This window comes from Balearica regulorum, chromosome 1 (genome assembly GCF_011004875.1).
Source record: "Balearica regulorum gibbericeps isolate bBalReg1 chromosome 1, bBalReg1.pri, whole genome shotgun sequence".
NCBI classification, from domain to species: Eukaryota; Metazoa; Chordata; class Aves; order Gruiformes; family Gruidae; genus Balearica; species Balearica regulorum.
The window spans coordinates 52,887,923-52,911,809 of NC_046184.1; the positions used below are offsets into that span (position 1 = coordinate 52,887,923).

Here is a 23,887-nt window from a genome sequence, read left to right on the forward strand (position 1 = left end):
GAATATGACTTACCTTGAAGCAGAGCTGCAATTTGGAGTGACTGCTGAGATGGATGTTCTTTAAGAATATCTAAAACCGTTCTACCCAAACTGTCCTTTATGTTGGTATCAATTCCTGAAAAAAAGAAAATGATCTGTGGTGGAATTTTTAACCCCAAGTACTTCTGATTATAAATATGGTATATCAGACTCAATTATCTGGCAAATTGAATGCAAGCAGTTTTACAACTGTAGCAGATTAACAGCTGTGTTATAGTTGAAGTACAGCATACATTTCTGTTTAAAGTTTGAGTAGCCTAAAATTCACATGCTGGCCTGGATTGTTTTTATGTTTCTGTAACTCATGGGGATATAAAGTAGGCTTCTTAAACCAGGCTTGGGATTATTTTAACAGATCTAAGAAACAGCCATCCTGAAAATAATATTTTATAAAATCAAGAACTTCTCTGAATGTTTTTCCTACATTCCTGGATTCTAATTCTCCCCTAACTGCTCTGATTCATTGGGGATTTTCTAGTCCTTAGTACCAGTATGTGTTTTGGGAGCAATACTGAAAAAGTTATTAACCTTAGAAGTTTTGTACTTCACGGCAACATATTCGGAATTCATGCTCTGAGTAAACTGAAACCCCATATGTAGTATAAGGGCTGAGTGAATAGCCAGAGCATTTCATTACAGACTGTTCAGACTGTGAATAAATTAATTGTTTGGCTCAAACTGTGAAGAAACCATAAATAAGTTTGAGGCTTATCCTGGATAGATCTCAAGAGAACCTGTGGTACATGATACTGGATGACTCTCCACCTTTGTCTTGTAGGGGCTACTTTGGAAATGTTTGCCTTATGGTAGAAGACTGAAGTTGGTTTTTAGTTTAGATATACTTTCATAAAAAAGTAAAGGCATGAAAGGTCCTAAAACCGAATGAGATTCTTCTCGGGACACTGAATAGAGGAAATCGGAGGAAGCAGGATTTATAAGGACTGGAAGCATGGAAGGGTTTCTCTGCTCACCAGAAAAGGCTGCAGTTCTTGTCATTTCCTGATCTGATGGAGAGTTTCCTAATTTGTTTTGTGAGAAAGAGATATTTGTTTTCTCACTGAAAACAAAGCCAAAATATTGCTGAGCTAATTAGCAGTGGCAGCTGATTTTCAGAGGCCAGAGGCACCAACTTACACCTTTCCTTTGCAGTAGCTACTCTTTTGAGTCTTTTCTGAAGCAGAACTAGAGCAAAGGGGATTGTTAGATAAAAAAGAGTGTGTTGCAGAAGTGCAGAGCATTTGGAGTTGAACAAGTTCACAGTAAAGATTCTACTCCATTTTCTTGTACAATTGTAGTCTGGCAGAGGCTATAATGTGTACTAAACTATAAGAGGTATTCTTTATCTGTGGTCTAAGGGCTTCCTAGGTTTGTGTGATGTTCTCCAGTCCTTCTTCTTTTAGGTGAATTAATATAAAAAGGCCCTGCCTTTTTGAGGGCAAGTGAAGATCCCTTTCTGCCTCCTTCTTGTCCATCCAAACAGGAAGGCATCTTGGAAGGACCTTTTTCTCTGGAAACAGATCTCAGATCAGGTATGCACTAGCTGAGATTCAGATGAGGAGCTGTGAGTAGGACATACCTTCTTTTGCAATATACAGTCCCACAAGCACTGATAATAAAGATCAATGAGATCCCTCAGTGTAATGGAAGTTCACATCTCTCAGAGAAGTAATTTCTAGATATTTTCCTTTTCATTGGTCTTATTTATCTGAGAAGACGGTTTTTAGATTAGTAATTTACCTGCAACAATACTGAAACTTATTATGTAGTAAATGGGTTTGTTGGAACTCTATATCCCTGTTTTCCTGCCCTTTCAGGACAAATACAATTGTCAGAGACACAGTGCCTTCCCCTTTCTTCACAGGCACTCAAAGTTTACCCAGGAAATGAAGGAGCAAGCAGGATGGTGTGTTTGTTAGGAATAGCTAAGTGACAGGTATAAATGTGAACATGAGTCTTCTGGCCTCTAGATCAAAGAATATTCTTGGCTTTCTTTCAGAATGAATATTCTTCTCAGAATACATTTGTTCTCAGAACTCAGTGGCATACCTGAGTCATATATGGAATTTCTGAGTCTTAGTGAAAACATTCCTTTTGTTCTCTGTGTATAGTAATTTCTTATTCTAAAAGAACACTGTTTTAAGGAGAGGTACATGTGATTAGATTTGCAAAGGCTGTGAAAGAGAACAGTAATTTTCATAACCAAAACTTGAGGAGGCATACAGCAGATTAGGAATATTAAGGATATTTGTTCAGTGTTTCCTATAAATTAGATTTACCTGTTTCAAGCAAAATGCGTACTACCTCCACCTTTCCAAATAGGGCTGCTTCATGTAGTGCGCTCCCTTTCTCTGTCTAGAAAAAAAAAAATATTGTGACATTTAAAATGCAAATTAAAATACCAATGAATCCTTTTGAAAAGAATACATTTAGAAAAGAAGTATTTATTTTTCCCCTCTATTTTATCTACACATAAAAAACATTGAATGGGCAAGAACAAATACTACCATTTTTTTGTTATTATTATTCAAGATAACAACATAAATGCAGTCTGTTCTACTATAAAAAATAACAACAATATAAGAAAATATAGTAGGGGTGTAATACAACTCCCAATTAACAAGCCTGCATCCGTGTAAAAATTCTACACTCCTATTACAGGCAGTGAAAATCTTGTCAATACCATCAGTGGAACATAGCTGTTCAGCAGAATCAACCAGTTTGCATGTGGACATCTATACTTAGGTGTTTTAATCTGAAACTGGATCACACCCTAGAAGGTCAATTCAGTTGCACCATGAGAGATGCCCTAGGATATCCCACCTGGCCTCCAGCTGATGTTCCAGTTGATGCTCACATTTGATCTGCATCATATCTGCCCCATACAGATGTCTTGGATACCCTAAGGCACCTCCAACAGTATTAGATGTCTATGTTTCAGTTATTTAAATTCTACTAGATGTCTGTGAACCTAATTTTGCAGATTTCTGTGACACAAAATTCTTTGTGAATGGACTTTAGCTTAAACAAAATTTAGGGTACTGAAAACCAAACTACCTCTCTTAACAAGCTACTTTTCTTAGTATTTTATACTGCTGACTCTTACTGAAAAATCTGAACAGAATGCCTTTCCATAAAATAGCATTAGCACTAGCTAAAGCACTACTAGATCTCACTGAATCTCTGGCTCATCTCCTTTTTTTTTGATAGTAAATTATATTTTGAGTGTTTTTTATTTGTGGGCAAATGTTAAAGGTTTTACTGTTTGAATTGGGTTTTCACTATTGCCATGCTTGCTATGGTGGAAAGACTTAAAAGACACACAAAAAAAACCCCTCTGAAATAAAATAGGGATTTGATATTTATTAGCTGTATCAGAATGCACCAGTGTACAGCGATGCAATGACAGGATATTTAGAAGTAATCAGAGATCCTGAGATGGGATGTGAGCACACAGTAAGTGCACATATGTCCTACCAATTCATCCTGAAAACTCTTTGTTATGTCCATAATAGGAACACTCACTTTTTATCTTTTTCATACTTAGTACAGGGATGTAAAAAGCAGAGCATGCTCAATGTCATTTACATCCAGCACATCAGGTGTACTAACATATATTATGGACAGGAATAGGAAGTCAGTAAGAGAATATACATATGAAAGACATATCTCAAAACAATTTCTAATCTTTCCATTTTCAGAAGCAATCCAGATGAACATTCACAGACTTAATCAGAGCAAGAGGACTAGCTACTCAGATTTACTTAGAGATGGTTTCAGAATCCTTTACTCAAACAATATCTACAGGAGTTTTCCAGAAACTGTAATTGACTTTTAACACTAGATAACTCTGCAATGACGTAGTGCAACCACAAAGGTACATGCAGAGCTTACAGTGCAGCTCAGAAATTTCTGGGAATGAAAACAGTTCTCAGAAAAGTCACTGATAGGTATAGGTCTGATTACTGAAAAAGGCTTGACATCAGAAATCTTGAAAAAGGCTTTGACACAGCCTATTATCCTCTTTGGTATTTGTGTGGATATGGCATTTCCTTTGGATTGGTCACTTACTGACATGAGTAAACCTCAAGTCTATTGAGTGGACCTGGTACTATTAACAGAGTTCCCTGTCATCAAGGATGTGAAGTACAGCTTTGATTCCCAAAATATTTGACTTTGGAAAGACAGGTGGTGAAATTCAAAAGGGAGTAGTTTGGCATCGTTACCTGCCAGAGTCAAACACCAAAACAGGGGCTCAATCACAATTGATCACTCACTGTTTTGAGAAAAGAGGAATGTCTCTTGAGAAAAGAGGAATGTCTCTCATATTTGAACATATTCACTACAGTTAAACATATTCTGTCTTGTTTGAACATGTCCCAGCAAAAAACGTAACAGTATCCTGGGCTGCACTAGGAGGAGTGTTGCCAGCAGGCTGAGGGAGATTACCTTCCCTTCTATTCACCACTGGTGAGGCCACACCTGGAGTACTCTGTCCAGTTCTGGGCACCCCAGTACAAGATAGATATGGAGCTACTGGAGAGAGTCAGTAAGATGATTAAGACTCTGGAGAATCTCTCCTATGAGGAAGAGCTGAAAGAGCTGGGAGTGTTTAGCCTAGACAGGGGAAGGCTGACGGGAGATCTCATCAATGTGTACAAATATCTGAAGCAAGGGTGTAAAGAACACCGAGTCAGGCTCAGTGGTGTCCAGTGACAGAAGAAGTAATGGGGAAAACCTGAAACACAGGAGGTTCTGTTTGAACATAAGGAAACATTTTTTGCTGTGCAGGTGACAGCCTTGGTACAGGTTGCCCAGGAAGGCTGTAGAGTCTCAGTCCTTGGAGATACTCAGAAGCTGTCTGGACACAGTCCTGGGCAACCTATTCTAGGTGATCTTGGTTGAACAGGGAGGTTAGACCAGCTGGCCTCCAGAGTTTCTTTCCAACCTCAACCATTTTGTGATTCTGCCAGGGATAATAATTAGTGACGTATACACCAACAATGAAATCCACAGAGGTTCAAATGTTATAGGAGGCCTGAGCACTAACTTTTAGTCCTACTGAGGGTGAACTGCAGAGATGGGAAACAGCTGCACCTTGATTAAAATTGTAGAGATCATTCTGTATTAATAAGGAATTTTTTAATGGAAAAAATGGACATACTTTAGTGACAGCAGCTATCTAGAATCCATTGCTGTGATGTGATCTGAAACACTGAAAGATTAATGTTCCAGCATGCTGAATCAACAGCTTTGAAGAAAAGGAAGAGGATCTATCCTCAGAATCCTCAGTTAAGGGATGGAAAAGATCCTGATATAATTGTCAGAACTGGCAGCAGTCTATTAATCAAATTCCGCACTGGAGGAAAGGCAGGTAATATTTTCCTTGATGAAAGCATACATCTCATAAGAAATGGAATGAAAAACTAACATGAGAAGAGGAAATTTCCTGTAGATGTCTAAGGCAAACAAATCTATCTGGGGGCAACTTGAGAGCAAGAAGACAGTTCTGCAACAATGAACCAAAGCTCTGCTATGCATAAAGGGAGTAGAGAAATTTAAGCCACCTACATACATAATTCATAGTGTTGGGAGAGGAATCCAAAGCCAAATGCTAGTTTTTTTCATTTTATACTTTCTCGCTTCTTGGTCTATTCTACCGTGATATTTCCTGTCATATCTGAACATGATCCCAAAATGCTTTACAGGCGTTCTGCACTGCCCTGAATTCTGGGACAGTCTTTGCTTTACAACTGCAAGCTAGCAGACAATGCTAATGAATGACATTTCCCAGAAATGAGGTATATATTACAAACAGTCTGTTCGAAAGAGGAATTTGAAAGGCACACCATAAAAAGAGTGGACTGATTTGTCCACTACATAGGTTATTTTCTGAGCAAGAGGGGAAATATTACCGTGAAACTGAAAGAAAATCAGTCTGAGAATATGAAGATTGAAAGCACACTTGCAAGATGCAGATGTGTAATCCTGCATGAGATGTCACGAAGATGAATGCTGACGTAAATCTTAAAAGCTCTAGGCAGGATTTCATGGTAATAGTGAATAACTAACGAGTGAATCAGATCCCTCGACCCAAAAACTGTCCAGAAGGCAGAAATGTCCTTGTTACCAGAGAGTTCAGTTACCAGACTCCATTTTAACACAGGGAAAATGCTGAGCCTCAGGATGAACAGGGCCGAGAGAAACTCGGAGGACTGGCTGAGTAGATGTATATCTCTTTGTAAATGTACATGTGGACTACTACTTGACAATAGAAATAATGTTGGGTTTTTTCTTCTGGTGCAATAGAGCATGTTACACAAATTGGAAGGATTAAAAATGTAGTTGCAAATAATTTCAATATATTATTTAAGTTGTGCTAGAGTTTTTAGGTAGATCTTTTTCAAGTATAATGGTGTACCTATGCACTAATGTACTCTTGTTGTTTATACTACAGCAAGCAAACTTAAAATTTATAGACAATATTTACTGCTTTACTTCCTGAAGCTTTCATTGCCTTGGATCATATTTTCCTGGCAAAATGAACACTACCATTATATTTGGAAATTCTTCCACAGCGATATTTAATGCAAAAAAATGCTGGTATTTTTTCATAAACACTGTGGGCTAAAGTCTGCTTGAGTTTGCATCAATGGATTATATATTGATTCCCTGGCGTAAGTTTTCTATATATCAAATATAGAGAACTATAGCACAAATTATGCTAAGCGTATAATAAAACGGTCACTGCCCCAAGTAGCTTACAGCTAAATACAGGTACAATGTATTTAGCTGGACACACAAAGCACGCAAGGATAGCAGGACATTGTCAGTAGGAACACCAGGATACACAAATTAACTTGGTGTACAATTTGCAGGCTCACATAAAAGCATCAAGGGGTTTATTAATTAGAGATTTTTTTAACCATGTAAATATGCAAGAACTTGTAATTAGGTCACTTGTCTAGTCCTTATTCATAGGCAATTTTATGTAGTTTTGATATGGATTTCGGACATAACGTGAAGGATGGAATGGTAGCTTTGCAAATTGATTCACGGAATATCCTCCATACATATTGACAGCGAAAAGGAAGGGGCATAGCTCTTTGCAGAGCTACAGTGATAAGCAATGGAAATTGCCATCATTACGGGAACAGGCAGGGAAGGCAAACAGGGATAGATAAAAGTTGGATAAGCAGAAGGGGCCAAGTTTTTAAGGTATTTACAATTATAAAATTACTGTTTACATGAAACACACTGAACTCTGCAGTATCTTATTTTACTGAGGGCCCAAAATCTATCACTCACCCAAAACCTGTGTATTTTTCATATGTTTCAATTTAAATGAAAACTTCAAAGCATAAAGAGATGAAGCAGATTTGTATTGCCCACTTCTAAATAATTTCAGATTGAAGGATATTGGATAGACCTGGGAAATGAATAAAATGTGTGATTAATTCAATCAAAAATTAAATGTTGTCTATTATTAGTCCAAATATTTGCTATGATTAAAGGTGCTCAGGGAGTACAGAAGAGAAAGATAACATGGCTAAAGTAAACTTCCCATTTAAACAAATAAATATTTACAATCACAGAGTGATAGCAGATAGGCTACTTCTATAATTGTCTCTCAACATTCTAAGAGCTCTTTACTGCTGATAAGCTGAATTTATTTAATGTGTATGAATGTGTACATATTTACGGCATGGGATTATACTTTGTATGTTTTTCTTTCCCAATCAGTGATTCAGAGCAATTTAATTAATATTAAAATAGCTGAGTTCAGTTTTAAATAACAGGCTGATACTGTATGCTCTGCTCAGTTTAATAAGCTGCCAGTAATCATCAACAAAGAATTTTTCAGAGGTTATAGACATAATAAGTTAACAATATGTACAGAGCCAACTTGCCAATATGCTAAGATGCTGAATGAAAAGGAACATATTGATGAAGAATATGTATACCGGTGGGAAAATAAACAAATGATATTTCCTTATGGCAAGTAGGACAAACACAGAAGAAACAAGATAACCCAGTGCAAAAAATGAAATGAAATGAAATGAAATGAAATAAAATAAAATAAAATAAAATAAAATAAAATAAAATAAATCCCCCATCTGAGATTAACTAAAAAAAATGAGAAAATAAATTACTTAAATTAGAATTTAAAAAAAGAAACAACTCCTAGACTTTCAGTGTAGATGGCAAACAGATCACCATTACTAAAAGAATCTCTCATTTCTTAAAAGATTGTACAAAGTTTGCAGCCACTATATTTTTTAAAGACCAGCAAAAAACTTTTGGTATAACTATAGATAGAAATGGCTTAGGAGAATTCACAGTAGTGCTAAAATTATCTAGATTACATAAGAGGAAGAACACATTTCATAAAAGCATTGTGTAATATTCAACCCTCATGTAACCATCAGTTTGTAAGTTGCTATGACAGGGACTATTTTTTGTTAATTATTCTATTTCTTAAGTATCAACCAGGCATCAGTTCGGTTTCTTTCTGACTTTGTCCTCATTCATTTGCTAGAGATGAAGAGAAATTATACATTCAGAAACATGTATTTGAGGATTTCATTATGTGTTGCTTTAGTATTAAACTTTTCTAAATTACTGAAGATGTAGTAGTAATAGTACAGGACAGCTGAAACAAAAGAGCTTCTTGTATTAACCTTTGCAAGTGTATCACTTTCTAGTAAAGGAAATCAAAAGCAAATTAAATCGTAAGCATAATGGTAGGCAAATACACAAATAAGCAAACCAGAGGAAAAAAAAGTGTTTCAGTTTGAAATAGCTTGAAGCAAGTAACAATGCTAACTCAAAAGATACGAGAGCTAATAAAAGTAGCAAAACAATTTTACCACATTTTCATCTTGTAGGCATTTGAGAACATCCATCTTTAATCTTAGAATATGTTAATATTTTCTGGTTTGCTTTGTTGTTTTCTTTTAAAAATCTATCTGTTTCCTATTTCACATTCTTTTCCTCAAAAGTTCATAAACATGACCTTGATGGAAGAATCCAGAAATAACAAAAGTGCATGGAATCCAGGTGCAATCTTTCTATATAAAAGGGAATTATGTTTACAAAGTTGTTTGATTAAATGCACGTAAAGCTTTAAAAGGTTATAAAACTTAGTCAAAGTTTAGGCAAAGTAAGTTTCACTAAATCACCTATTGGTAAAGAATGCCTGGATGTGACTCTAAAAATAGATGTAATTATGTTTGTTTGATTTATCTGAAAATATATATAAAGCTGAAACAACCTTAATTTGAAGCATATTATTTATACTCAGACAGCACGAATACTACTTTAAATCTGAAGATAAAATACACTTTAAACTCAAATCAGTGCCATTAATCAAGTGAAGAGAAAGCATAAAACTGAGGCAAGACTTCACTCAATAACAGAATCAGGTTCTCTGTAGTTAAAAGGCTTGAGCACTTTCCACTAAAAAGAATTGGGCATACAACTTACTGCTGCTGTACCTTGTATTTGTTCCCTTTTATATCTCTTTTATTTAAAGTTACGCCTTTTACACCATTATAATTTACTTTGCATAGAACTAGACACACCAAACAGCTAACAGGTTGCAGTCAGCAGCTGCCAGAGTGTATTGCTATAGAATTTTCTTTTAAATTTATACAACAAATGTTTAGAAAAGCAGAAAATCAAAATTATTATTACTTGACAACTTTGGGTTTAGAATGGGATAACCCTGGGAAAATGAGTTCTCAGTCAAACATTGTTTCAGATTGCTGTGATCATTAAGGGCCATAGCTTTAGCAACCCAGCTTAGTATCAAAGCCAATGTTGTAAAATACATATATATACACACCTACCTACATGAACGGTTGATATTTGTGTATCATCTACATGTCTCAAGACAACATTAAAATATACACTCAACTTTGAAGACACGTGTCTTTCTTGGGTTATCCCTTTGAACACATCATTTGGGTGGTAAAAAATAAATCCGTATTACATATATCACCTTGCAGCATTTCTAACAAAGTTAATGCAAATGTATTTTAAAAGAAAAAATGTAAATTATTTCATTTGAATCATATTCTAATGATAAAGTAAGGAAAGAAAGGAAGAAAGGAGGAAAGGAAGAAAGAAATTACACACTAACTTGGCAGCTGACATCCATTCCAGCCTCCAGAAGCACCTGTACAACAGCTTTGTGCCCATTACGTGCAGCAAGATGCAAAGGAGTGTGTTTTCTTGTGTTACAGTTCATCAGGTTTGGATATGCTTTGATGATCATTTTTACAACACGCAGACGTCCATAAAGTGCTGCCAGATCCAGAGGTGTTTCTAGTTTGTTGTTCCTTATCGTAGGGTCTGTTAGCTCTTCTAACAGAACAGCAACCACTTCTGAATGACCATATTGAGCTGCACAATGAAGTGCTGTTTCGTTTTCATTGTTCTGTTAAAACAAAACAAAAGCTTCAGAAATTCATGTTTAATCACACTATAGAACTGCTCGGCTTCTATAAATTGCCTCCGTGACATCACCACACAGGCTGGATTTGCAATATAATGTATGGTAATGTATGTTAAATGCTTCAGAATAACTCCACTAAAATTTTACTAATAATGCATTAATACTTCAGCTTTGTGGCTCTCAAGCAAATCAGATGTCTATGTGTCCATACATTGTTCCCAATGCATTTTTAATAACATAACCCAAAAAGAGTCATGCCAAAATACATAACCAAAATGTGTAACCCTTCTTGATTCAACTGCTCCTGAATATCATAGTTCCTGAAATCATAGTTGAGTCTTTCTCTTAGAAATACTCTAACACTTATCTTAAGTCTTTCTTCTCAGTATAACTGGTTTTAAATCACAGCAGTTTGTTATTAGACTAGTGAAATTACAGAGAAAAACTGTGCAATGAAAATATATCAGGCACAAGGCTAGTTTGATATATCACTATAAAAGTTACTATCAAGACAACAATCAAAGCTTGGAAGAAGGCAAAATAGCAACTGTAGATATTAGAAAGACTTAGCATATCACGTAAGCAGCTAGTGTTCTCAGGGCTCCAGGGAGATGTAAGTGTGCTTTTTCAGGCATGTGAGTATTTGTATGCTTTGGATTGAATAAGTTTTTGCTTTATAAAGCAATGCCCCCCAGGTCTTTCCCCAAACACTATTTAATAATCTTAAAAATAAATAAATATTGAAAATAAGCAGTATCTCCTTTAATTGTTTTCTTCCAGTTCTGCCTGTATACTTGCAATCCCAAACAGACAAATAACTCCAGGCAGAGAGGAAGGAAATAATTTATAGAGCTCTCTGAATTCTATATGCCATCCATATTATGTAGTCTCTATGAAACCTTAAAATAGACTAGACACTGTAAATTTTAGATGTACATTGAATGCCTCTTCTGATATATGATTTATAAAATTTTGTGACAGTTTTGAAAAGGTTGTAAAAGTAGAAAGTCAATAAGCTAATGTGTCATATAAGGAAATAAAATAATAATTTAAAAAAAGTAAATTCAGAAAAAATACTAGAGAAGGGTAGAAATATAGTTTTAAAGAAAGAAGAAGAGATAAATCTGAATCCATAGGCTGTATTTCTCATGGAAATAACTGAAGAATGTTCTGGGGACAGAGAACTGAAAATAGCAAAGAGGATTTGTCTTCTGAAAGACAGAAAGGATGAGAGAGAAATGAGGCTTTGGCCTCTTACTCAAAATCCATGTTGCACAGTAATATCTAGAAAGGTGGAAGGGGGAAAATTTCTTTTCTTTTTGGTAACAGTGTTTCTATAATGAAGAACTTAAATATCAGGTTTGTGGTTTTAATATCATTGCTGTCATTTTCATCTCATCTTGTAACATAAAATGACTCAGATGACCCTGGGAGGCAGACGAGACAGATCAATACATTCAGAGAAATTCATGTTGCAGATAAACTATTCAGGTGTCTGCAACACCACACAAGATCCCAGAGACGGGAATGTGTTTCCTGCTAAACTGCCAGACAGAAGCTGGAAAGTATGAGAGCCGGGTAGAAAGTGAGAAGTTTCCACTGGCAGACATGGCTTGATGATTAATAAGTATTAGAATCATTGTGCATTATTCAGACCACCATGTGGTCTTTCTCTATTACATAGACTATAAATTCAGGTTAAAATATGTACTATCACAGTACTACATGGCTGCAATGACCTATTAACTACCTGTGATATGCTTTCTGTGCTGTAGTGACTTCTAACACATCCTTTATACAGGACTGGGCAAAGCAATTTTTCTATGTACACTGGTATACCCGCCAATCACAAGCATAGTTTATTAGAATTTATTTTTAGATTTTCAATATTTCATGGACAGAATTGCATAGATGAACAGTCAATTGCAGTCTAATTTTGTGTACAATTACCACAATTAAGTATGAAAATCAGATAATTGCACATGAAATGGGCAATTATGGTAATTTGTGCCTACAGTTACTGTAGGCACATATCCAATGGAAATAGTTACACAAAGAAATTAGATGTATAACTATATCTACATACTATGAGGTAAATAGCAAAATACACATTTACTATACAATTGTGACAGTTATATCTATCTATCCAATATCTGCTTATGTCTGAATTTTTTTCAAGCATTTCTGGATAATATATGAAGTATCTGGAATCTTGTGCCAATAGTCTAATGTTGTAGTTTTAAAGTATTCTGATTAAATTTTCAGAGACACATAAAAATTAAATTGGCTATGGCCTTTTTCTCAAAATATGGTGACTGGCCAAAATTTCAACCACAGATATAGACACATAGAGACCAACCAGTCCAAATAACTGCTACTGCGCAGCAAACTGAAATTTGCTCCCTCTAAATAAAGAATATCTAGCTGAATTTTCATCCAAGGGCATATTTACAGAAAAACATATTTTAAAACAGTATGGTGCATAAAAGGATCTGTAAATCTGAACAAAATGCTATTATTTTCAAATGAACATCATTAAACAATTTTGTATGGCTTGTTTCTTTGCATTTATCAAATTAACACTACATTTCAGTTAATGACAAATCAAACTGATTCAAAATTAAAAAGAACTAGGTATCACTGAAATAAAATAGAACAATCCAACCTGGACAAACATGATAATTAAATTACCTAAACATATGCAGTCAGAACAGGCATTGTATATATTATGTTATCAGAGCCGAGAGGTACTACCTAATTAAAACTTAGTAATACAACATCCTTCCCTATTTAAAATGTAAATTAAGTACTCAATTCAGGTATAAAACACAGAATGATTTTAACTTTCAAATACAGAATTACAACTTGTTAACTACCGTCTAAATTTATCCGCTTTGACAATTTAGTACTACTTACGTAAAATAAATCACCTTGGAAGCAAGAGGTTTTGCTGAGGAGAGAGGATAGAGTTTTTAAGTAGGTTTCGACAGAGTGTGCCATCATCAAATTTAGGAAAGGAGGGAATGCCTGCCAGATAGAGACAGTTGATTCAGCATTCCCAGAGAGACCCCTAAGATGGAGGAGGCTATAACAGTGTATTTCCTGGACTGGAAGGAACATTATCTTCCTCTTCTTACCCCTCATGGAGAGATAGACATGGATGTTTCAGTCAGTGTAATGAACTTCCTCTTTAAGCCATTTGTTTATAGAAGACATACATTAAGAATAAAAAAAGCCTCCAATATATGATGATATTTTAAGAGTTGATATTATGTGATTTCTTTGGTCCCAAAAATGCTGTTGCTTCTGACTTTTTTTCACAGACAAAGCTAACCCAGGTGTAACTCTATTGATTTTAAGGTTGCATTTGTCCTTGTATCTCTAAAATAGCTTATTATTTTGAAGAAATATTTGAAAGACATGAAAAATTATTCTTGAAGAAATTAATAATAATTTAGTACTATTGCCTACATTGTAAACAGTTGTTTCTGGAGAACAGAAAGTATATGCACTAACACTCATTACTCTGAGCAGTTAACCTTCTATGAAAATACTAATGTCTGCATGCAAGTTACCATTGTGTGATTAGATCTCCAAATCTGATATCCAAGGGCTAAATAATGCATCGAGTGCTGAAGAAACAGACTAGAATGCTTTTTGAAATTTCAGATACTTCATTACATGTTAGAAACTACAAGGTAGATCCTAAGACTGAATGAGTCAAGAAAAAGAAAGATCTAGAAATCAGAACCAAGAAAGATACAAAATGTAAGACAAAAAGAGAAAAGTAGACCAATATTATGCAAAAATAGTGTAAAACAGAAGTCCTTAATATTCATAATTAATGTTTTATTCATATGGCCCAATGGACCTCTTTCAGAAATAAGGAAGGCATCTTATGATTCAGCTTTTAACCTGTTGTAATTTTCTTCTTCATTATTTGTTACATGGGTCTCTTCATGGGTATGTTCCTGACATTTTCTAGCCTTTCTCTGAATCTGTTCTCTTCCATGTTTAGCCAGAAGTCAGACTTCTGTTGCTGCAAACTGAATTGTGCCTTCACAGCATTGCATCTGGTCAGTACTGCAGGCTGTACTACAGCATTTAGCTACTGAGGATGCATGCCACCGCAAAATCTCAAACATCTCTTAAGGTCTATTCATTAGAGGACAGATTAGTAAATATGCTGTAGAGACAATTATTGTAGCTTGGCAGTCTGATAGTGAGGAGATACAGGAAATATCAGGAGAATGAATGGCTCTCATGAATATTACATAGGTCCTTAAAGCCACTATTAAATAGTGGATATATTTAGGACATTTACTGCATGCTTGTGTAGTTTAAAGCTCCTAAAGTCCATGCAAATACTGTACAAGCAATAATGACTATCAAGTAGTGATTTTACAGACTTTTCCAAAGAATGCTCAACTCCTTTATTATATAAGCATTTTTATGATGAACTTGAAAAGGGAGACTTCCTAAATCACTGAACCATTTCTTTGTCATATAATCCCAATGTCATAGAATCATAGAATCATTTAGGTTGGAAAAGACCCTTAAGATTGTCAGCTCCAGCTAGCACTGCCAAGTCCAACCACCAAACTATATCCCTAAGCACCATATCTATGTGTCTTTTAAATAGCTCCTGGGATGGTGACTCACCTGGTTCCCTGGGCAGCCTGTTCCAGTGCCTGACAGCCCTTTCTGCAAAGAGATTTTTCCTAAGAACCAATCATCTAAACCTCCCCTGCTGCAACTTGAAGCAGTTTCCTCTTGTCCTGTCACTTGCTACTTGGGAGAAGAGATGAACACACACCTCACCACAGCCTCCTTTCAGGTAGTTGTAGAGAGCAATAAGGTCTCCCCTCAGCCTCTTTTCTCCAGACTAAACAGCCCCAGTTCCCTCAGATGCTCCTCATAAGACTTGCTCTCTAGACCCTTGACCAGCTTCGTTGATCTTTCATATCCCCATGTGCTGAAAGACGAGCCGGTGGGGAAGAGGACTAGCCTGGCTGAACAGAGACCTTTGGTTGCAACTCAGGGAAAAAAAGGGAAAGTTTATGGCCTTTGGAAGAAGGACAAGAGGAAATGGCTTCAAGTTGCACCAGGGTGGGTTTAGATTGGTTCTTAGGAAAAATCTCTTCATGGAAAGGGCCTTTCTTGTGAAAGAAATAAACAGCCCATGAATTTCCTTATCAAGTACTCTCTTAAACACAAACCCAAGCATTAGAATTTAGGCATCCCTAATATTTCCAGATATATTTTCAAAATTATTTAAAAATCAAAACATTTAAGACAAGACTAAATATTTTCTTTTTTGTTCTGCTACGGTTGTAATTATACACAAACAAAAACTTACTCCACTTTGCTTACATTCAAAAATTTAGAAACCTTTGAGTTCATACCTATTAGGTATTTAAAAGAAGCTGTATATTGTATCACTGGATGTGTTTCTCTAACTTTGTTGGGTTTTTTTTAAGACCTACCATTCCTGATTGATTGAATTTTTTCTTTACTGCTCTATTTCTATTTTTTTCCTTCCTGGTGCAGCTTAAGCCTCTGTATTCTAATCCCTAATGAACATTCCAGTAATGAGTGATGTCCCCCTAGGGTCTGTACTGGGACCAATACTATTTCATATTGTCATCAATGACATAGATAGTAGGATTGAGTGCACCCTCAGCAAGTTTGTGGATGACGCCAAGCTGCGTGGTGCAGTCGACACACCGGAGGGAAGGAATGCCATCCAGAGGGACCTTTACAGACTTGAAAGGTGGGACCATGCAAACTTCATGAAGTTCAACAAGGCCAAGTGCAAGTTCCTGCACATGCGTCAGGACAATCCCCAATATCAGTACAGACTCAGTAATGAAATGATTAGGAGCAGCTCTGAGGAGAAGGACTTGGAGATACTGGCTGATGAAAAATTGGATACGAGCTGGCAATGTGAGCTTGCAGCCCAGAAAGCCAATCCTATCCTGGGCTGCATAAAAAGAAGTGTGACCAGCAGGTCAAGCGAGGTGATTCTCCCCTTCTACTCTGCTCCTGTGAGACCCCACCTGGAGTACTGCGTCCAGCTCTGGGGGCCCCAGTACAAAAAAGACATGGACCTGTTAGAGTGGGTTCAGAGGAGGACCACAGAAATGATCAGAGGGCTGGATACCTCTTCTATGAAGAACGACTGAGAAAGTTGGGGTTGTTCAGCCTGGAGAAGAGCAGGCTCTGGGGAGACCTTATTGCAGCCTTTCAATATAGAAAGGGGGCTTGTAAGAAAGATGGAGACTTTTTACAAAGGCCTGTAGTGACAGGACAAGAGGCAGTGGTTTTAAACTGAAAGAGGGCAGATTTAGATTGGATATAAGAAGACATTTTTTATGATGAGGGTGTTGAGACTTTGCAACAGATTGCCCAGAGAATTTGCCCTGGAAGTGTTCAAGGTCAGGCTGGACAGGACTTTGAGCAACCTGATCTAGTGGAAGATGTCTCTGCCCATGTCAAGGGGGGTGGAATGATGATCTTGGAAGGTCCCTTTGGGTCCCTTTTGGTCAGAAGGGACCCAAACGATTCTATGATTCTATAAACATGTTCTAATGAATATCTTTGCTATATAAGAACAATATGATGACAAATAAAGATGCCATTGTCCCATAATTTAGAGAATACTTAGATTTAGATAGTAATATTTTTTCAAAGAGACAATTTGTGTAAAAGTTATTGGGAAAAATTCTGCTGCAAATTACCCAGCGTGAATCAAAACTAAACCTACTGAATTCCCATTGAAATTCACGTTTACTTACATGGAAACAAAAAAAAAAAAAAATTCTGTAATTTGGTTCACTGCTTTGAATAAATGTTTTCTTCAAATTTATTGCTGCAGTTGGCTCAAATCAAAAAGATTGCCTCTGCACAATTTTTTTTTCTAAAAAGTATATAAGAGTTCCAAGGGAAGTTCAGAAATTCATCCACATAGTCTTTAATTTAAGGGGAGGGGTGAACATCAAATGCAGAACATGAAAATGATTGGTTTTGCAGGCTACTTTGGAACTGAATTGCACTTCTGGAAGTCCCTGAGGTGTCACTGAGAGAAGCATATAATGTTTGTGCTTCATTTTGATGATTTGGGGAAGACAGTAAATATGTTAGATGTTAGGTATTTACATATTATGAATGCATCCTGAACTTTTTTCCTTCACATTTCAGAAGTGTCAAATGGCATTAAGGAAATGTGAGTGATTTTTATGACAATTACAATTTGATGCACAGAAAAATTCTACAGTACATTAAATACATAAATGTAAGGAAGAAGATGTGCTATGTGCAGAAAGAAAAACAGGCCAAATCACAAACCAGAGAAAAACATCACCAAGAAATTTCAGAAGTGTTCACATTTTTTCTTGTAAATGCTTTGCTATTCATATTCTATCAATATATATTAAAAATATATTTTGAACTTGATATTTATTCCTGATGTCATTCACCTTTTTTGCATGTGATTTCCTGCACTAATACCAGATGGTACATATTGACCTATATGTGGCTGATATTTATTATTAATTTTTATAGATTAGGATTTCTTATCAATTATGTAACTAATAAATCTTGATCTCATACTACCTATTTGATCTTCTTTCAATTTATACTTTACATATTTTCAAGTCATCATCAATGAAGTTTAAACACTTATATGTTTTGTAATTTCACTATATTTTGTAATTTAAAACAGGTCATGCATGTCAACTAAGACACGTGTCTTCTTAGTGATAGAATTGTTCTCTCATAATTGTTATGCTCTAACCATTTTCTGTGTGTAGAGTTGCCAGTCTACATTCCACCACCCCCCGTAAAATAGTTGTCATTTAACTGTTTGCCTCTCTACTGTTTTCTTCCATTTTATGTAATAGGAACAGTAGGGGGCATTCAGAGCTTTAGATGCTGGGTATGGCTGGATATGATCCTATGATGCTAGTTAACTGCATTTTAAATGTGTAGAATGCAATTCAATTAATTTAAAGTATAACATATTAAATCCATTAATTCATGTAATAAACATTTATGCATCATGAGCTTCTCATTTACTTCTTTGTTGTCCTGTTCATTACTTTCACTGAAGTTTTTAGAAGCATTTCTTTTACACAGAATTTTAATAAAATAGATGAAAAGCAAAGATGTATTTCAAATTAGTTGCAAATTTTTAAAATAATGAACAAAAGTATTTTCTTAAACTGAAAGCATATACATTCTTAATGTGATCTTTACTGAAAAAAAAAGAAACAAGAAAAAAAGTCTGACTTGAGTATATTATTTGCTATGGTGAAAAAGTGTCAGGAAAAATGTCTATCCTTCTCCCCAACTCTCAGAAGAAAAAACAAGGAAGAAAAATAGTCCAGGATTTCTTATAGACTGTAGTTTCAGTTCCACAGATCTGAGAGAAACTGAGAGCTATGAGGAGCCACCTTGCCTATCAGCAAAGAAGCAAAAGCCTCAGAAAACTATGTAAGAACGTACAATAGGTATTAGAGTGAGGATGCCACTCTGGTGTTACTTGAAGGTGTGTGGGTGGAGATGGCTTTATATCAACATAGCATTTCCTTCATTCCATGATATGGATAATATTCTCCTGTGTAGAGTGCTAATTAGCATGAGAAAATCAGTGCCAGCAAAGTGGTCCACCTACTAAAGCTGGCCACTGTCTAGAGTGTCTAACATTTCTTGTGAGGATTGCTCACACATTTTCCATTATAAAGGTTTTGGGTAAAATGAATAAACAGGAGAAGATCTAACAAGACCTTTTTTGAGTCCATGGGGTATAGAATCAGATGCTTATTTGCTCCAGCAATCAAACCAGAGAGACTGGACAGCACACCTAATCAAGCTCAAGAATATTCTAGAAGTTTGAATGTGTATTTGGAATTGGGAAGAAGTAGGTTTGAATTTACATTTCTCTTTCTGATCTTACTGAAATATCTTTTTCACTATCCCTCTCTCTGAAGTTCCTGCATAGCTCCCAGTTTTCTGTCAGTAGAGTACAAGGAATCTCTTCAAGCAAATGGGTAACATGCAATCAGGCAGTTGCTTTTTATTTTACTGCAGAAATAAAACAAAAAACCTACTTCTCCTTGACAAAAGGTAGTCCTACAATTCAACTGGTTGCATCCTACATGCAACAGATGATGAGAATGAGAAACTCGGAGAAACTCCTAATCTGCAACTCAAAGCACAGAATGACAACTTTTGTTTTTGTATTTTTTCTTGGATGAGCCAGGGTATTATGGGATTTTCCAGAAGACTGTCACATGGGCGTATTTTATTACTTTATTTTCCTGTATTTCCTGCACTAATACTTGATATTCGTATCATAGTTATTGTGTGGATTTCAATGGCTAAGTGTATAACCTCAAATATCAAATAGATTATTCAAGGAATGTCATCTCACACTGGTTAAGTATTTGAAATTTAGGTCTAACATTTCTTATTTTCTCACCGTTTGCCTTCCGGCCACACTAATGTAGACACTGAGAGAGGAATTCATTTGTCAGATTGAACTTTGTTAGATTTGTATATTTGAGGTACTGCAGGGTACCCTACCTGGAGCCCATCAGCCACTCCACAAGGACGTGGAAATGCTGAGCATCCTCTGTAATACCTACAGGCCCACGCAGATGTCTCAGTTACTGCAGGGCCTTTGTGCAGGATTTCTGTGGGCAAATGAATCCTGACTGACTTTTGGTCACCTGAATAACCCTGTTGGTTCCTGTGATTACACTGACTAAACCTCTGTGGAATAAAATGGTGCGTATACAGGCGATGTAGACACTAAAATTTAGATCTGAATCTGGAGGTGATTCCCATCTTTACATCTTTAATAATTAAATCTATTAATTTAGATTAATATCTAAATAACTTACTGATTACCCTGGCAAATTCAATAGCTTATGGTTACTACTCGTATCTCACAGCCTACTTCCAGTCCTCAAACAGTTCAGCTGACTATAGATGGTGTCAGATTTTAATCGCCTTCTTTCTATTTCTAAATAGTAACCCTACAAATGGACCATATAAGAATATACAGAATGAAAACAGAAGGTGTGCCATATGTTTGACAACAGAATACAACATATTTATCCTGCCCTTACCCACTGTAATCCTCTCATCATTTTTTCCTAGTATTTAAGTGTCCTTTCTGCTGCACATGCATACATGCAGTCCATCTGGTTTGTCATTTGTCTCTGCATATCAGTTCATTTAAGGTACTCTCAAAATATACCAAGAATATTAATTTTATCTCAAAGTTTTTCAGAAATTTAGTATCTATTAAAGTTTAAAAGACACAGTTTATGCAAATTCACATCTATATATATAAGATGCCTAGAGTATGTCTTCATACGATTTTTCAGAAACAAACAGACTTTTTTTAATACTTTTTAAATCTAATATCATTTAGGTCAGTGTCCATCCACAAGAAAGATATCTGGTATGCTTATATTGGAAGATTTTATCACTCTTGGAGAAGAAATTACTGAAACAATGGAAAATGGTTTGTTTGGTTTTTTTTTAATTTGGCTATAAATTTGCCAGAGCTAAAGAATATGTGCTGCTCTTTTCTGACAATGTACACAAATATCTTTTGTCACTTCACCTGTTCATTCACTCTGGAGTGTGATGGCCCATGATGGATGAGAATCTTCACAATGTCTACATCTCCTCTCCAAGCAGCCAAGTGGATAGGAAAATAACCTTTATTATCTGCCACATTAGTTGATGCTTCATACTGAAGTAATTTGAGAACTATATCCCTGAAAAAAAAAGGAATTAAATCTAAAATTTGTCAGGAATTTTATTTTATTAAGTTTTTACATGAACATACATAATACCAAAATTGTTATCCTGAACAGAAAAACCCCTGTATTTCAAGTGAAACTGCTGCAAAGATGAAGATCAATCATTTCTAAGAATGAAATAGATAGTAAAGCATAGCCAAAATGTTATTCATTACAGTGATTCTTACTTCTTATGGATACCCATCAACAATATTATCACCTGGCCATGGAATCATTTTTAGAATTCTCCAGTCGAGGCCACGTGCATGTCCCTCAAGACAAACCTTCCAGGTACTAAAGGCAGAGAAGTACTCCTATCCCCATCATTCCTGAGTTCTGGAGGCAGAGGGTGGCTTCATGGACATGGTCCTTGCAGTAAGGCTAAAAAGTAACAGGTTTTCTTCTTCCTTAAGGCATTATCTCAGAGTTCTTTTGGAGGAAACAATTTAATGCTCATCTACTTAGATATATACTATTTTCTATGGAATAACTCCTTCTATCTTCATTTTCCACACCCAGCTTCCTGAGAGCAGTGAGGAAAAAAGTGATTTTTATTATTTTAATTCTTATTATATTCCTTTCAGTATTTTCAGTGTGGCTTATCATACATTAAATGAAGGATTAGTATAAGCTGGTATATTGCATCCTTGATTTTTAAGCAGTCTCCTGTACTTAACTTCAAAGGTTAAACTTAAAAATCAACTGTGTGGTATGATCACGGGTTATCAAGTATGACAAAAAGTAAATCAATTCTGTCTTATCTCTCCATTTGACGTATCATAGTTTGACATAGTCAGGCCTCATTAGTTATTAAGTTAATAGTATCTATGATCCAGTGTGGGCAGTTCTATGCACGTTTTTGCTGAATATGGAAACACTGGTTCTTACCAGATTTGCTCAAAAAATCGGGTGGGAGTGGGGAGTGGAAGGAGCTCAGTACAGCCTAGTCGTGGCTATAAACAAAGGCCTTGATTACAAATTAAGACAGAAGGCAAATCCCAAGGCAATTGTTCTCCCAACCTTGATGGAACCTTATTTAATTGCCTACTGAGAGAAATATGTGGAAAGTAAGAGTGAATTTATCCAGGTCAAAAGAAACTCCCAATTGTCTCCAAAAGTGATCATAGGGATATTGGAGTCGTCACATCTAAGCTTTGAAGGAGACTTTAAGCTGGATTTTGCTTACTCCTGTCAAGGTCAAATAACATGAAAACAACCAAGAAAGAGCAGCTCCACTACAGAATGACTTTTGCTACACCAAAAGTTCCAGAAAAGTGACTCCTGAGATTTTTTAGTACAAATAGGGTTTGAAAGACTTCTCATGTCATAATAATTGGTCTTGCAGTAGATGGATTAATGAAGGCTAGAGATACAGAGTAGTCTGAAAGGGACACAAATCAAAGGAACCATAAATTGAAATATGTGGGGGAAAAACCAGTAAAAAAGCCCTCCACAACTGAAATTTATAGATAATGATATACAGCAAATATTTGGAAGATTCTGTTGCAGGATTCAAGCTACAAAATAGAACCTGGGTCGTCTCCATCCTTCAAGAATGCCCTGACCCATCACACTTCTCTAGGGTGAGACTTTTTTAGTGCTCTGCCAGAACTTTTTCATTTTGTAGAAATAAATTTCAGAGGAGAAGACTGAGAGTCCTTAGCCCAGTAACATTACTGGGCTAAGTAAAATTACTTAGGGAGACTGAGATTCAAGTCCCTGCCCCAGATATGATTTAATTACTTATATAATGCAGAGTATTTTCAAAAGGAAAGAGAACTATCCCAGAATAACCAAGGCGGAGGGAATTCATCACATACAATGATCAAGCAGGGACTTGAAGACTGGTATCCAACAAGTGTCCCACCCACAAATTATTGGTTGAGTCATTAAGTCTTATGTTCTCACTTTTCCTGAAAAACCTTGAAATCTCTCAAGTTCATCCTAATGCCAAGTGTGAAAAATTAAAACCCCAAAAGTTTTCAAAGGACAAGAACTTCTCCTCAGTGGGAAAAGCTCTCATGTCAATAGATTGTACCCAATATTGATTTTGAATATCAATTTCAAATCTGGAACAGAGTGTAAAGCTATTTATTTGTTATTTGTGGTGACTAATGAACTTAAAACCACCAGGCATCTGTCCAGTTCTCTTGCTGACAGTGCTAACATTGTAGCAGGATTGGTATGACGGCTTGGATAGCAGGTCCTGAACCATCATGATTTAACATGAAATACGTCATGATGTATTTCAGTTTATTATAACAAGCTATAAATGTGATGTCAGTAACTGCTACTTACCCTGCTGTGAGGCTAAGGGGACATAGCAGCCAGTGGCGATTATGACCTTTTCAAAAGCTGCAGTTATATCTGCTGCTGTACATAAGTCCACATCTTGAAGTTCTCTCTGACTTCAGCAGAAGTTTGGCCAAAACTGTGTTTGAAAATGCTATTTGGCTTTTGTATGTTTTGGGATTTTACAGTTTATATTGCTAGGATTTACTTGATATCTCTGATAGATTCAGTGTTTATACAGCAATATTTTTACTTTGCTGGGTAACTATTGGCTTACAGTCAG

At 35.9% G+C, this 23,887-nt stretch overlaps 1 protein-coding gene across 1 annotated transcript in view; it reads right to left on the reverse strand.

The window, feature by feature from the left end:
* ANKS1B (ankyrin repeat and sterile alpha motif domain containing 1B) overlaps positions 1-23,887 on the reverse strand; it is a 450,874-nt gene that overhangs the window by 372,273 nt on the left and 54,714 nt on the right. Inside the window, 4 exon segments of the mRNA XM_075749435.1 lie at positions 14-115; positions 2,316-2,391; positions 10,181-10,477; positions 21,132-21,288. Coding sequence (XP_075605550.1) covers positions 14-115; positions 2,316-2,391; positions 10,181-10,477; positions 21,132-21,288 — 632 coding nt within the window.